The 15,798-nt window shown below is 47.7% G+C and overlaps 2 protein-coding genes across 2 annotated transcripts; both read right to left on the reverse strand.

The window, feature by feature from the left end:
- Positions 1-8,592: 8,592 nt before the first annotated feature.
- LOC120695800 (nuclear transport factor 2-like) lies at positions 8,593-11,046 on the reverse strand. Its single transcript, XM_039979034.1, has 2 exons — positions 10,558-11,046; positions 8,593-8,955 (listed from the first exon to the last, which is right to left on the reverse strand). Exons 1-2 carry the CDS (start codon positions 10,852-10,854, stop codon positions 8,881-8,883), a joined length of 372 nt encoding a protein of 123 aa, XP_039834968.1. The 5' UTR covers positions 10,855-11,046; the 3' UTR covers positions 8,593-8,880.
- Positions 11,047-13,287: 2,241 nt separating this feature from the next.
- Positions 13,288-15,327, reverse strand: LOC120695801 (peroxidase 73-like). The gene is made up of 3 exons (XM_039979035.1): positions 14,985-15,327; positions 14,151-14,342; positions 13,288-14,044 (listed from the first exon to the last, which is right to left on the reverse strand). The coding sequence occupies exons 1-3, from the start codon at positions 15,222-15,224 to the stop codon at positions 13,424-13,426; spliced, it is 1,053 nt and encodes a 350-aa protein (XP_039834969.1). The 5' UTR covers positions 15,225-15,327; the 3' UTR covers positions 13,288-13,423.
- Between the last annotated feature and the right edge of the window lie 471 nt (positions 15,328-15,798).

The following is a 15,798-nucleotide window of genomic DNA, read 5'->3' on the forward strand; positions in this document are numbered from 1 at the left end:
GTTCCCCTTAACTTGGGTGGGAAAATTTTTCCACTCACTTCCATTGTTCTTCCAAGTCAAGGGATAGATATCATACTTGGAATGAATTGGATGAAGAAGCATGGCGTTATCATCAATACCTCTTCTTGTATCCTTCAGTTCAACTCTTCCATGTATGGTTCTATTGATATTTATCTTTCCCAGCATGAAATTCCAGCCACTGTCATATATCATCTTGAGGGAAAAATTCTAGAAGTAATTCCGGTGGTTTGTGAATACCCCGATGTGTTTCCGGAGGACTTGCCAGGCATGCCTCCCGATCGGGATATTGAGTTTGTCATTGAGTTACAACCTGGCACAGCGCCCATTTCTCGAAGGCCATATAGAATGACTCCCAGTGAGTTAGCTGAATTAAAAATCCAGTTGCAAGAGTTGCTGGATAAAGGCTTTATTCGACCGAGCACCTCACCTTGGGGTTGCCCGGCTCTGTTCGTAAAGAAGAAAGATCACGGACTGAGGCTATGTGTGGATTATCGACCTCTGAATGCAGTCACCATCAAAAACAAATATTCACTTCCTCGTATTGATATTATTTTTGATCAACTAGCCGGAGCTAAGGTATTCTCAAAAATAGATCTTCGATCTGGCTATCATCAAATCAAAATCAGACCGGCGGATATACCAAAAATAGCTTTCTCCACTCGTTATGGTCTTTATGAGTATTTGGTGATGTCTTTTGGATTAACCAATGCTCCCGCTTACTTTATGTACCTCATGAATTTAGTATTCATGCCGGAGTTAGACAAGTTCGTCGTGGTCTTCATTGGTGATATCTTGATCTACTCCAAGAATGAGGAAGAACATGCTCATCATCTTCACATAGTACTTCAACGTCTGAGAGAGCACCAGCTTTATGCCAAATTCAGCAAGTGTGACTTATGGCTGAAGGAAGTGCCATTCCTCGGTCATGTCATATCTACTGAGGGCATCTCTGTGGATCCCAGTAAAGTACAGGATGTACTCGATTGGGAAGCCCCAACTTCAGTTCCTGAAATCCGCAGTTTCTTGGGTTTAGCCGGGTACTATCGACGATTCATCCCAGAATTCTCCAGAATTGCGAAGCCGATGACTGAACTTCTTAAGAAGGGTGTCAAATTCTATTGGAGTGCCCAATGTGAGGAAGCTTTCCAGAAATTGAAAACACTTCTCACTTCAGCTCCAATTTTGGCCCAGCCAGACACTACAAAACCATTTGATGTCTACTATGATGCCTCAGGCACAGGGCTCAGTTGTGTCTTGATGTAGGAGAACCGAGTGATTGCTTATGCTTCTCGATCACTCAAGCGGCATGAAGAAAACTATCCTACTCATGATCTTGAATTGGCAGATGTGGTCCATGCTCTGAAGATCTGGTGACACTATCTTTTAGGTTCATTGTGCAACATCTATACCGATCACAAGAGTCTCAAATATCTTTTCACTCAAGCTGATTTGAACATGCGTCAAAGAAGATGGCTTGAGTTGATTAAAGATTATGAGCTCGAAGTGCATTATCATCCTGGCAAGGCGAATGTAGTTGCCGATGCGCTAAGTCACAAAGCTCACTGTCATTGCATTTCAGCTATACCATTAAGTGAGTCTCTTTGCTATGAAATGGAAAAGCTGAATTTAAGCATTGTACCACATGGCACATTGGCTCATCTAGAGCTTACTCCTACTCTTCGTGACCTTATCATCACGGCACAAAAGCAAGATAAAGGGGTGAAGGAAATTCAGAGAAGACTATCAGAAGGAGACCCTAAAGTGAATTGCTTCCACCAGGATACTGAGAATGTATTATGGTTCAAGAACCGATTAGTGGTGCCTAAGAATTTTGAGCTCAGAAAATAGATCCTTGATGAAGCCCATACATCACGACTATCAATTCATCCGGGTAGCAACAAGATGTACCAAGACTTAAAACAACGATTTTGGTGGACTCGGATGAAAAGGGAAATAGCCAAGTATGTGTCAGAGTGTGATATCTGTCGGAGGGTTAAAGCCAGTCATCTCAGACCAGCTGGGACTCTCCAGCCCTTGAATATTCCAGAATGGAAATGGGAAGATATAAGTATGGATTTCATCATCGGCTTACCTCGAACTCAAAAGGGTTACGACTCTATTTGGGTTATAGTGGATAGATTGACCAAGTCGGCACATTTCCTCCCAGTTAAGACGACATACTTGACCAAGCAGTATGCGGAATTGTATATTAATCACATACTTTGTTTGCATGGTGTGCCAAAGACTATCATTTCTGATCGTGGAACTCAATTCATTGCTTGTTTTTGGGAGCAGTTACATGCTTGCTTGGGAACCCATCTTATTCGAAGCTCTGCATATCACCCTCAGATAGACGGCCAAACCGAGAGGATAAATCAAATTTTGGAGGATATGCTCCGTGCCTGCGTCTTAACCTATCCACAGAAATGGGATCAATGTTTGCCATCATCTGAATTTTCTTATAACAATAGTTATCAAGAAAGCATCAAAATGGCACCATTTGAAGCCTTATATGGTTGTCGATGTCGTACACCTCTCAATTGGTCTGAAACCGGAGAAAGAACAATCTTTGGGCCCGACATGGTTCAAGAGGCCGAAGAACAAGTCCGCCTTATCCAAGTCAACTTAAAGATTGCACAGTCTCGACAGAAGAGCTATGCGGATAAAAGAAGAGATCCACTCGTCTTTAAGGTTGGTGACCACGTCTATCTGAAAGTCTCACCTTGGAAAGGCGTGCAAAGGTTTGGAATAAAAGGGAAGTTAGCTCCCCGTTACATCGGTCCATATCCAATTGTGGAACGATGCGGTCCTGTGGCTTATCGGTTGGATCTTCCGGCAAATCTTTCTGCAGTTCATAACATTTTTCATGTATCACAACTCAGAATGTGCCTTAGAGTTCCGACTGAAGTTGTTGAAAGTGACTCGATTCAATTAGAGTCTGATCTCACCTATCCTGAGCATCCTATCAAGATTATTGATCGCAAGGATCGAATTACTCGTCGCACCACCAACCGATTCTACAAAGTTCAATGGAGCAATCACTCCGAAGAAGAAGCTACTTGGGAGAAAGAAGAATTTCTGAGATCCAAGTATCCGGACTTTTTAAACGCTCATACAGGTACTTCATCTTCGAACCTTCTCGCCTTATACTTGCTATCGTGTGGGAATCTCGGGACGAGATTCCTTTAAGGGGGGAAGGCTGAAACACCCCTGTGTTAATCGTACTCGCTAACCACGTGTTTAATTGCTAATCCTGGCTTAAGCGCGTCATTAGCGATAGGCGAGTCTGCGATTTAATCTTGTCTTAGCCATGTTCGATCTCGTTTTTCTCCTTGATCCGAGCTCCAAATCAACTTTCGCCCGAAACGAAAGTTGTAGATCTTTTAATCCTCTACAACTTTTATTTTGTCCAAATTTCAAGTTGTTATATGAAATTTAGAGTTTTACTTGGTCAAAATCAGGTCAAATTCTTTCAACAGGGGCACTGTTCCTCCACTGTGCTCGTCACTGTGAGCCCGACGCCCATACCGCCGCTGTGGTCGCCGGCGAGCGCGTCCACGCGTCGGCAATCGCGCCCGACCTCGGCGTTGCGCGCCGCTCTTCTCCTCGCTAGGCCGAGAAGCTTCCAGTTAAATCCGTTCCGTTCCCCTTCCTCGCGCCGCAGCGGAGCCGTGCAACCCTAGCCCACCGCTCGCCGTGCCGACGTTCGCGCCGACCATCCATCGCCACCCCGCCTCGATTCCGCGCACCCAGAGCTGCGCAACCTCGCCCCGAACCTCCTCCGCCCGTCGCCGAGCTCGGCCGAGCCACACCCCGGCCGAAATCGAGCTGCAGAACGCTGTCCGCCATCGCCGTCTGCCCCGAGTTTCACCCTCTCCGTCGAGCTTCCTCTCCCGGCCATCCTCCGCCCCAAATCGAGCAACGGTGAGCTCAATCGCGACTTCCTTTCCCTTCCCGACCCCTTCCCCAATCGATTTCGGCGCCGCCGCCGTCGAATCGCCGCCGCGCCGCCGTGGACACGCTGCCCGCCGCCCGCGCACGCCGCCAGACCTCCCTGCACCAGCTCGCGGGCCGCCGCCGCACGCCCTAGGTCCGCTTGGACCCCCTGGCCGTCGCCCGCCCCGCCTCCGCCGCTGGCCGGCCCTGACCGGGCCGGAACGCCGCCGCCGCCGTTTCCCTGCCCCTGCTCCACCGCTAGCCCGCTGCGCGCGTGCCCCCCCTGCGCCGCCGCGGGCGCCGGCCCCGCCGGGCTGCCTGGGCCGCGGGCGGGCCAGGACGCCGCCGCCGCCGCGGTGCAGGCCGCCTCGCCGGCCACGGCCTCGGCACGGGGCAGAGCAGAGGAGAGGGGGGATGGGGGCAGCTGGGCCGGTGCCCACTGCCATGTGGGGCCCGGCTGTCAGCGCCCCCTTTATGTTTTATGTTTCCAATTTTATTTCTTTATTTTCGGCTGAAAGTTCATAATTGTGTAATAAATCACAGAAAAATCCTAAAAATGCAAACCCAATTTTGTTAGGTTTCTAAAATCAAAAGCTTCTGAGGAAAAATACTTGTGCCTATTAATTGTCACTTTTGCCCCTGATAAAAATTCAGTGTGTGTTTAAGCTAGTTTAATTATTACCGGTTGTTCCGTTGCTCAAAAATTTATGAAATTTATTCAGTATGTTACTCCTTGCATGTGTAGTCCACTATAAAAATTTCATATGCTGGTGTTGTGCACTTTTGTGTAGATCTATTTATGTTCCTTTTACCTTGCTAGGGTTATTTAAATGCTTTGTTAGCAGTATTAAATGTTGGAAAAATTTGGGTGTCATGCTTTACTGCTTTCACGTCAAGTTGTTTAATTTTTGTTGATAGATCATGTATGCAAGTTAGGGTTTTGCTTTTAATTTATTCCTAGCCATGCTCTTTTCTTTTTTAATGTTGTTAGTTAATTGTTTCATGCATGCAAAACAAGCCTCTGTTTTAATCCCTGCTACCCAAATCAAGTTTAGTAGTTATTATTTCGAAGGAAACACTTCAGGCTAAAATGAGTTGATCTTTGCATCGCATCATAAGCACTCATGCATCGCACCGTATCCTAACTGTTGCATGGCATATTTTTATTCGTGTAGACGCCGCGAACGAAGTCGCCTACGAGTTGATCGCTGAGCCGGTCCAGGAGCCACGAGCAGAAGAGCTTTGCATGTCTAGGTAATGGGCTAAGTATACCCAAAGTCGGGTAAGCCTTGCTGAGTATTAGTATACTCAGGGTTGTTGTTGTACCTTTTTAGCAGGTTGTGTCCCCGCTGACTTCGAGGAGGTTTGTGCATCCTGGATTGGACAGCCGCTTCCTCCGGGTTGGACCGTCGAGTGGGCCCCGTCTTCCCCGTGAAGATTGGGCAGGTTGGCATCACATCGGTGGGCAGGATGTGGAGCTCACCTTATATCATCGTCGTGGTTACTGTATTGTATTTCGAACTCAGTTTTAAACTTCCGCTGTGTTTTAAACTCTGTCACTTGTATTAAGACTTTTATGTAAAACCTATGTTGTAAATTAATTTAAAGATTTCTGTATGCTGGTATCACCTGTGCTCGTCTTCGTACAGGTCTAAGTGCAATTGTGATCCTGGAGTACAGTAGTTTAATCGGGATTTTACCCGACAGCCTGTCAGGTTACACCGTTTTAAGTGCACAGTAACTTGATTAAGTATTAAGATGATGGTTAGTGCATTTAAGCCGGTTTAATTTGGACGGTGTTGCTAAAAAAACCAAGGAGGCGTACGGCGGTTGAAGACGCCAAGTTGTGGAGGCACGGGCATCGGTCTCGGGACTGACGGAGGCGACGGGCGTCGACGGCGTCTAGGGTCTCGCTGCGGGCGAGGAGGTGACGGGCGGCGGGCGGCGGGCGGCGTCTAGGGCCACGTCATGGAGGCGGGAATCTTCCCGCACGTGGAGTTTTGGCGGTTTTCTCAAAACCGGCGCCCTACCCGGGTTTCGCGGACCCCCCAAAACTGCGAACCGGATCTTCATCGGCACAGCAGCATCGCGGAGAAGACTTCGACTCGAAGAAAGAACCTCGACCGTTGGATGAGATCATGTATCCTTTTCCGATTTTGCCCGTACGGGCTTTCTAGTGTTTATTTGAGTCTAGGGGTAATGTAGTCTTTTTGGGTGAGAGTTGTTGGGGTTAAAAAACCCCCTCACCCCCTTTCCTTTCTCTCTCTCTCTCCCTTTTTCTCCTGGACAGAGCGCACGGCGCCCTGCTCTTCCTGTCTCCCTCTCTTCTTCCTCCCTCTCCTCTCTAGAGATTAGAGGTATGGATTTTTGAAGACTATGTACTGAGATTGTGTGGGAAAGGAGGCCCAATCCTTCTTGTGCCCTCCGGGCGTTTGTTTTTCAATTCAAGTTCATCCATCTTGTGCTTTGTTTGAACGAATTTTGATTTTCCTTGGTCGAATCTTGTGCACGAGATGACGAGATGTTTCTTGATGATTTCGTGACTCCTTGGACCGTTTCTAATCCATCTAGCCTAGTGCTAAAACTCCCGGGATCACGAGTCTACCCGAATCGACGTCTTTGCGTTCTTAAGAAAACCCCGTTCTTGCTCAGGAATTCCTCGATTTCTCCCAAACCATCTAGTGTTTCGTAGATTCCTTCAGTGGACATGGTCACAAGTTCTTTGTGATCGTGCCTGCAAATTTTGGTGAGGTTTGGACTCGATTTGATCTTCCAATCATCGAGTTTTGGATCGAGCCGAGAGGAAAAACAGAGTTTCTGCGCTCGGGCAATTTTTCTACCTAACACCGGTTAAACCGACGCTCGGGTTCGAGATCGTCGGTTCAACCGGTGAGTAGGTTTCTCGCACATTAGGGTTTTCTGTTCTTCGTTTGGTTGCACCGGTGCATTTTCTCTCTTGTGCATCGGTTCAACCGGTGATACCTTTTCACTGACCTGTAGTGTGCTGTTTTGATCGTTGCACCGACGTATGGATTTTCCTTGACGCCGGATCAACCGGTGCTCAGTGCGTTTCGTTTTTCAATCTCTCTGGACAACTGCACCGGTGTTTTGGATTTGCAATCATCGTTTTAACCGGTGCCTGGAAAATTGGTTTTGTGACTTCTCTGGACAACTGCACCAACGACGATTTTGATTTTGTCGGATCATCCGGTGTTCATCGCCGGTTGAACCGACGCTGTTCAAAATTACACGTCGGATCAACCGGTGCTCGGTCTTCGTGTGCTGCAGGCCCTGTATCATCGGTTAAACCGACGTACTCAAGTCTATGTACGTCGGATCAACCGGTGATATATACCGTGCTGTTCTTGCGCTGTTTGTTCGTGATTTCTTCTGAGTTGGTTCTTGCTTGTTCCTAAGGTTGTTTTGTGTTGGTGTAGCTTCTCCATAGCTACAACGCACTTCACCTAGGACGTTAGGGTTGAGTGTGTTTTAGGGGATCATAAGCCAAGCTTCCGTTTGCAAGAAATTTTAATAGGCTCCCATTCACCCCCTGGTCGCCTTTTCGGTCCCTCATTTGGTTCAGCTGCATCAGCCCACGCTATAACATCACAACGCTTCGACTCCGTTGAAAGAACATCAGCAATTCCATCGACAAGGAGAAAGGAAGAAGCAATCCGCCACCGGCGACGCACACCTCGCCGGCCGGAAGAAAGTTCCACGACTGCCGAAGACATCAGCAACCCGGAAGAGAACCCCCACGCAGGGAAATCCTGTCGCCTCCCTTTCGCAAGGAAGACACAGACAGCAAACAAACAAAAGCCTAACCTCCTAGATGAAGCAGGGGCAGATCTGGCGCCGTCACCGTCGCCGCCACAAGCGCCATATCCATCTTGGAGAGGCAGAAACATCAGCCCGCCAACAAGAACAGCAGCAGGCAACCTTGGCCCCGTTCGGTTTAACTTAAAAGCACTGGCTGGGTTGGGGTGCTGGCTGGAGGCACAGTTTCTGCTGGGAGCTACTGTGCCGGCTGGAAAAAGTGGACTGGAGCTGTCGAACGCCGACGCCGTGGGTTAAGACCAGCTGTTCGGCTGGACTGGAGCTGCCGAACGGCTTCCAGCCAGACCAGCCCAGCCTGCCGATTTCCAGCAAGCCGAACGGGGCACTTATTAGCCGGCAAAGTGGACGCATAGCCACTCCCGGAGCTCGTTCCTCCACCGGCAGCAACGCCGGTGAGGTAAACAAAGACCTAGATACTATACTATCTAACCTATTCACAGCCGTACGCCGACCTAGCTGTAAATGACTCCTGGTGCATCTTTTCTAATATGTAACAACTCGTAGATACCCCCCCCCCCCTTTTTTTTCTTCAAATTGCTGAAAACCAATGTACTGACTTTGGCTTGCGACAAAGCCCCTTTAAATGCAAAATTCAGGTGGGAGATGCCCCCCCCCCCCCCCCCCACACACACACACACACAACACTGAACATGTCTGGCAGAATTATGGCTAAGAGCCACGTTCAGAAGAGAAAAGTCTGCCAACATGAACTCAGAATCTCAACACTGAACTGCCAAGGCTGTAGCCCTGTAGGGAGGATAAAAGTCCACTGGCGTATAAGGAACCACGAACACAACATTCCAACATGAACACAAATCATCAAATCTGATAAAACGTTTTGGCAACACCCATCATAAACCAGGCCACCACTAACAGGGCGAACATAGTCGGGCAATGAAATTGGCATTCTGAAGTGCTGATCCGTATTGGAATCCAAAATTCCTTGCAATGGATCACAAAATCACTGAAACTAACTAAAACAGTACATCATCTGACACGATAACAAAACTTGATTGTTTCTCCAAAAAGTTCTCTAAGACTTCCGTCGTAAAGAGAAAAACTACGCGAAAATTCTGAACGTGGCTCTTAGCCATAATTCAGGCGGAACATGTCGTTCTGCACGTAGAAGTTCCCTGGTCCAACTGGCATCAAATGGAACATCTGCACAGGAAACAGGCAACAATGTCACCAATTTTGTTTGTGCATGTCAACCAGAGTTATAGAGGCAAAAGTGAAAATCCTTAGTTTTCGTTAGACCATAACTGAGTAACCAATATTAGCATGACATTCTGTACAACTTAACATAATAGAAAACTGAAGGTACTCTAGCCTGTGTGGAATCAGTGGAGCAGTGGAGGTATCTATAAACACAAACAACCAAAAAAAAACACCACCAGACCTCATCGGAACACAGTCAACTGGATGAAACACAATCATGAAGTGAACTTCATGCAGTTCAAGCAGAAGACATAGCATGTGTTTGGTTTACAGACAGTTGGAAAACAAAGAGAGAACTGATGTGCAAGTCTACATAATTCTACAGTATGGCAATTTAGAAAGGAAAAAATCTAGAAATTTTGAAACCACCAAACCAAAAGGTTGTTTGGCCTCCGTGAACATAAATGTGTGAAGTAAAACTCAATTTGATGTCATCCACACTTGTCACAATCATTTAAGGACGTAACATGCACTTGCCACAATCATTTAAGGACGTAACATGCTATGTTCTCCCAATATTAGCTCATTGATGAAACAGGAGTTAAACACCCTGAACTTAGAAATGTAGGATGGAAAGAAAAATACAAAAACTATATAGGAGGTAGTTCCAATACACATGACAACTCTGATAGAATCAAAAGAACCCAACGAAGCTTTTCTCACAGATGACAAAACAGTCAAAACGTATTGAAAAGAGAGTCATCTTGACATGCACTTCCCAAAAAAAATAATAATCAATATCAACAGACTAGATCAAGAGAACTCCAAACCATCACATATAGTATCTCAAATCCCTCCACCACAAGTCCACAACAGGCGATCAGATGCTAAAAATATATAACTGGAAACAGCACAGTGAATGTCAATAACATGTAACTTCAGTTTCAGGAAGAAACAACTGGTGTGCCCTGGTGGCATAAATAACTACGGATGAAACACAGTAGCACCAAATGCAAAAGGAAAATACTAGCAAGTAGTACAGATCACATTGTGTTAATCCTAGCGATAATCTGAAAACAGAAAAATCACAATCTGAAAACAGAAAAGTCACTTATCCAAACGATTAGAGATGTGCTGCAATAATAACATGATCATTGGCCAGACTTCCAGCACAGAAAAAACAGAGAACGGTAAAACTAAATCCGCAATGTTAGCAAGTAATAGGCTACCATAATTATCAGTGAGCTATTTATAAGAGATAAGAGATGACAGGTCACTGCAAAGTTCAGAAATTTTGGGGATGGAACCATTGCGGCATGACACTATTACTCCTGATGCACACCAAACACATCCATAAGCAGTATAGTGGCGGCACGCCTTCTAAAGTATTCAGCAACAGAGATGTCACTACAGTAATTACAGCTCCACAACTAATCGGTACAGCAACATATGCGATTATAGGACATCACAGTATAGAGAGATCTAGTCCCAACCGTGTCAGAAGATAAATCTACGGTTACGATTCCATGAATAATAAGATGAGATGAAAGGATTATCAGAGGCCAAAGGGGATCAAAAGGATTATAAGAGGGCAAAGGGGATCACCTGAGAGAACTTGAGGGGGTGCTCACCCTCGCCGACCTGCAGTGCGCCGGAGACGAAGACGAGCATGCCGCCGCCGCCGCCGGACGGCTGGCAGTCGACGGTGGTGACCTGGTGTTTGCACGCGGCGAACGGAAGGGAGGTGAGCTTTTGGGTGATGGCGGCGGCGCCCATGAACTTGTCGCCCTCGAAGGTGAGCATGGAGCCCTCCTGGTAGAGCCCCACCAGCGCCGCCCGGTTGGTGTCGAACGTCGTGTAGTAGTGGTCCACGAACGCCCTCGCCACGCCGTCGGGGTCCATTGGTGGTGTCCGCCGCTCGCCGCCGGTTGGCCTAGGGTTTAAGGGGGGTTTGTGCTTGTCAGCTTGTGCTCGGGACGGAGGCGGCGGAGACGAATTGGGCGAATTGACTGGAAGTCTGGAAGGATCGAGAAGGTGGCGGGCGGCGGGCGGTGGAGGAGTCGGAGGAAGTGGAGAGTGGAGAATGATGGGCCGAGGAGATCGGGCCGTACTGCGACCTTCGCGATGGTAAGCCAAATGGGCTGTAAGGATGTTCTGTTCGGCGTAGGATTAGAAATCGCCTTAACATGTTAGGTTCTTCAGAATCGCCTTAAACTCTAGTGAATTCGTTTTCGTAGAAAAAAAACTCTAGTGAATATGGTATGTTTCTATTTGAGGTACTGCTATCGTTTGGCTAACTTCAGTTTAATCATAACATCCACAGTCAAGGAGCGCGGCAGTGGGGTGCACCACATTTTCTCCGGATCCGGATGGCTACTAGATCAGAAACAAGTACACATGTAACCAAAATAGATCGCTGAAAATAACATTGCATTGGTCAGCACTGATTTAATTGAGAAAATTCATGGTTGTTTTTTTTCTGAAAACAAACCTAGAATGGAGCAAATCAAATCCAAACTCACATAAAAGGGCAGTAATAAAAAGCTGTGCGGTTGAAAATTTCGGAGAGTTGGGTGAGGCAGGGCAAGGTGAGGGCGACGTGGACGGCGGGGTCGGTTGTGACAAGGATGAGTTGGGTGTAGCCGAGCTTCTTTGGCTGGAGCACAATATAATGGCGTCGGGGAGGTGGCAGGAGATGAACACCAGCGACAAGATTAACGCGTGCCACCGCTGGCACACGGCGGTAAGGCGGTAGGCGTCCCTGGTCGGCTGCCGGTGCAGGGACTTCAAGATGACCCCGTCGTCTAGGTGTGAGGCGACGTTGCAAGGTTAAAAATATCAGTCGATATTTCAGTTTTATCGGTAGGGTCTAATATTTTTTTACCGGTCGATATTGATTTTATAAATATTTTTCCATAAAAATAAATAGAAAAAAAATAAAAATTCCTATATTCTCGATATTTCGATTTTAGGTGGGGTGCCCGATATTTTTTTTTCTCAACCGGAATTAAAACCCTGCCACGTTGTCGCGTCCACCGGCGTAATCGCACCCGCCGCAGCCATTGGTGGCGCATGCGTTTTCGCTGTGCTTTGGCTCTATGTACTTCTCTACAACGGAGGGGAGGTTAGGAGACGGCGGTGTGCCGCTGTGGATCGGGAGCATATGTTTTTATTTCAACTGCTGAGGTCGTACGAGATGTATCAAAAGGTGCGGGTTGCGTTAACTTTTTTAGCACTGCATTTTTACGGTTCCTTGGAATTTGACATGGTAGAAATGGATCCCAACGATCGACCTCCAAACAATGCCGCATTGCTCAGCTGATCGGATTCAAAATTTTCTAGTCCAAAATATGTCCCTAATTTGTTTTCAGGAAGATTTGGTTAATTTCCATATAGTGTTAACATGCTAGGAAAAAATACAACTTAAGTTCACTCATCATTAGCTTTTGCAAAAGTCCATTTTATCTTCCTTATGCAATTGATTCTGACCATATTGTCCTCTACCTCTTCGTTAAGCCTCTAGAGCGACATCCAGTAGATGCACAGTACCTAGTTTAATTTGTGGCTGGCGTAATATTTGGTGGCCTTCCGCTAATAAAGAGAACATCAAACTATCGCTTTGATGCCTTGGATCAAAACCAACTCCAAATAGTTTAGGACTTGAGTTGAATGCCATGGCAATGAGGGTCTCTATTTATAGGCCAAGGCAGACTATGATATTAAGATAAGTGTCCCCTTTTTAGAGAACTCCTAAATATTTTAATAATTTCTAATTATACTTATTACTAATACTAATTTTAGAGTGCTCCATTGAAAATATATCCTTTCTTACGTGGTGGAGAATATTTTAGAAGATTATCTTGCTCTTTTCAACAATCCTACTGGTGTTAGATGTTTGGGTCTACCACCTAATTGGCAGGTAGTTAATTTTAGCCAAGTGGATTCAAATAGGATTAGCTAATGCCCAGCTAAAATCCCTCTATATCCCTGGCTATTAACTATTTAATTAACTAGTTCAACCCAGCTAACCCCATACTAATCAGCCAATAGATTAGCTTGGTGGATACCAAGCCCTTAGAGTGATGGTATGTCAGGGTGATTATGTGTTCTTTTCAATAATGATTTTGAATTTTTAATGTAAACCGTGTCAATTTTCTTCTACGCCTTCAACTTGATTTTGTTCATAGTTTTTGTTGCGGGAGGAAAGAACCGCCTCTAGCAGCATTTCCTTTCCCTCTTTTTTAAAGCCATTCCACCTCATCTCCAGCAGCCAGCTCCCTACCCGACTTTGAAGTTACCCTTGTATTCCCACACTTCAGTTGAGAAATTTGCAGATTTGAGGCAGTTGAAGGAGATCATTGATGTTAAACTTAACTATTTGACAAATTTTGCATATGCAAATTCTTTTTGTTCTGTAACACGAACTTGGCCTAATAACGTTGGAGATTTTCAATTGCGTAGACGCGCTATATTAATTATGCAACCTCCTGCTCGATGCCTCGATCTTCTTGTTGAATGCGGTGCAGTCTCTCCTGATCTCCCCATGCCTGCCGGTCTTCACCCCAACTCTGCCCAGCTTGACCATGGCGTCCTTGAACGCCTCGAAGAAGCGCGTCTGGTTCCCGGCGAAGTCCCTCACCGCCGGCCGCGACGCGCCGTCGGTGTGCAGCGCCTGGTCGGAGGTGAACAGGCCCATCCCGCGGGCGAGGTTGCCGTAGTAGGCGTTGTCGAAGGCAGTCGGGGTGATCGGGTCCATGTCGACGGCGATGGTCTCGCCGACGTCCGGCGGGCACGCCGCCATGAGCTGCCGCGCGTACGCGGGGTCGTATGACGGGTCCACCGCGTGCGCGCCGGCGCCGACGGCGCCGTGGCGGTAGAGGCGGCCCGTGAAGCGGGTGCAGTGCGCGAACCCGACGGTGTGCGCACCCGAGAGCGCGACCATGTCGAGCGTGGTGAGGTTGTGCCTGGCGAACAGGGCGGCGAGGTCCGCGACGCGCATGTCCGGCCCCGGCAGCCTGCCCGCGACGCCGACGGCCTTGGAGACGAGGCCGTCCAGCCGGCCGAGCTCGACGGCCCAGTGCGGGCCGGAAGACTGCCACGCCATTGCACAGCCAGCTGATTGTCAGACGCGGACAGCGACATTGCCATTGTACCGATCAGAGAGAGTGAGAGCTCTTGCGCGTGCTCAGTCGGATTACCATGGCGACGACGTCCCTGGCAGCGATGGCGAGGATGTCCGCGCACGAGACCACGCCGGGGCACTCCTTCTCGACCTCGGCCTTGGCGCGCACCACGGTGTCGAAGCCGTCGCCGGCGAGGGACACGTTGTCCGGGGCGTCCTTCTCGGCGTCGTTGTCGCGGGACGCGATGATGACAGATGCGTCACAGCCCTGCAAGTGAAATTCATCATACACATGTCAATTTCAGTCACCTGCTACAATACAAAGCACATTATTCATCAGACATTCAAAATGAAGTGTTTTCATCACTGGTAATTGGAAGTGATGGAAGAAGAAAAAAAAACTAGAGTGCGCAACGATGACGTTGGCAGTACCAAATTCCGCATCGGCCTCGTCGGAAACGACAAGATGGGTGCCTGATCTGCCAGCAGGGACGTCCGGCACATCTGGCCTGAGTACCTGATCGAATTCAGACCAGTTGACAGAAAAGGTCGTGCAGTCACATGGCAGAGCCGACGAGCGCGTGATTCGTACCAATAATCTACTGCCCCACTGCCCCATCACTCCTGTAGGCTGTAGTCCTCCTATCATTCCTACCCCTTGCTGAGACAAACCAAATTCAGACTGATAATCCGATCTAAAGATTTCCACAGGAATCAAGTTCGGTTTCTATGGAACTGAACCTTATCTATGAAATTGCAAACCAAGAAACTTAAACCGACGAAACCTAATTCCACTCGTTTAAAACGCAAGATTTCCACAGGAATCAAGTTCGGTTTCTGATGGATCCTTTTGATTCTGCGCGCTGATTGCACGAACAAGCAGCGGCAGGCACTGGTGGATGTGGCTCACCTCGACGAAGCAGTCGTGGAAGAAGAGCCTGAGCGTGGCCGGGACCGTGACGAAGGTCTCCTTGACCTTCTTGGCCACCACCGCCCGCACGATCGCCTCGACGTCCGGGCACGTCGACCGGTAGTAGTCCGGGGACAGCTTCGCCTCGCCGGACGGCGGCAGCATTGCTGCCACCAGGGCCAGCGCTGCGACGGCGAGCAAGTTACTGCATCTTCTCCGTTTCTCCATGGCCTTCTGCATTGGAGCTCAACCCTCTATGTGTTGCGTGTGCTCTGAAGGGAAGAAGACACTGATTAGTGAAGTGACTAGCTTGGAAGGCTCTACAAATGGAGACTTGTTGGCCTGATGGGGGGTGGGTGGGCCTATGTGGCTATGTATACAGTGTGCACTGGGGTAAGTGAAAAGGAGAGGGCTTAGGTTTACTTGGATTGCAAATTGCAATATAATAAACTCAGTTTAGTTGAAAGACAAAATGCTGCACACAGTGTTGTACTAGAACCTGTACAATATACTGGTATAGTAGTATATATAGTACATGATTGCTCTGAAAACAAAGAAGCTACATATACTGGCGCAGGAACAACCATTTGAACCAAGAAATAAAACATCACCCAACCTGATAAAATTGACACTGATTAGGGTGGTGCCTGCGTTTACAAAGGTCAGCGTATACTACTAAAATTCACAAAGATTTAAACCTGACTCGATAGGTTGTTTCACCGCAAAAAATCTGATTAATTGAGCTAGTTCGCCTCAGATGCGAAGCATCTAGGAAGCCATTGTCACCGAGTTTGATGTGTAAACCGCGTTCATT

Source organism: Panicum virgatum, chromosome 2K (genome assembly GCF_016808335.1).
Source record: "Panicum virgatum strain AP13 chromosome 2K, P.virgatum_v5, whole genome shotgun sequence".
Classification (NCBI taxonomy): Eukaryota; Viridiplantae; Streptophyta; class Magnoliopsida; order Poales; family Poaceae; genus Panicum; species Panicum virgatum.

Coding starts and splice junctions, on each gene's coding strand:
- LOC120695800 (XM_039979034.1), bottom strand. CDS start 10,854: ATGGACCCCGACGGCGTGGCGAGGGCGTTCGTGGACCACTACTACACG. Junction 8,956..10,557: donor ACCCCCTCAAGTTCTCTCAG/GTGATCCCCTTT, acceptor TTTCCTGTGCAG/ATGTTCCATTTGATGCCAGT.
- LOC120695801 (XM_039979035.1), bottom strand. CDS start 15,224: ATGCAGAAGGCCATGGAGAAACGGAGAAGATGCAGTAACTTGCTCGCC. Junction 14,343..14,984: donor TCCACGACTGCTTCGTCGAG/GTGAGCCACATC, acceptor TTTCACTTGCAG/GGCTGTGACGCATCTGTCAT. Junction 14,045..14,150: donor CCAGGGACGTCGTCGCCATG/GTAATCCGACTG, acceptor ATGGCGTGGCAG/TCTTCCGGCCCGCACTGGGC.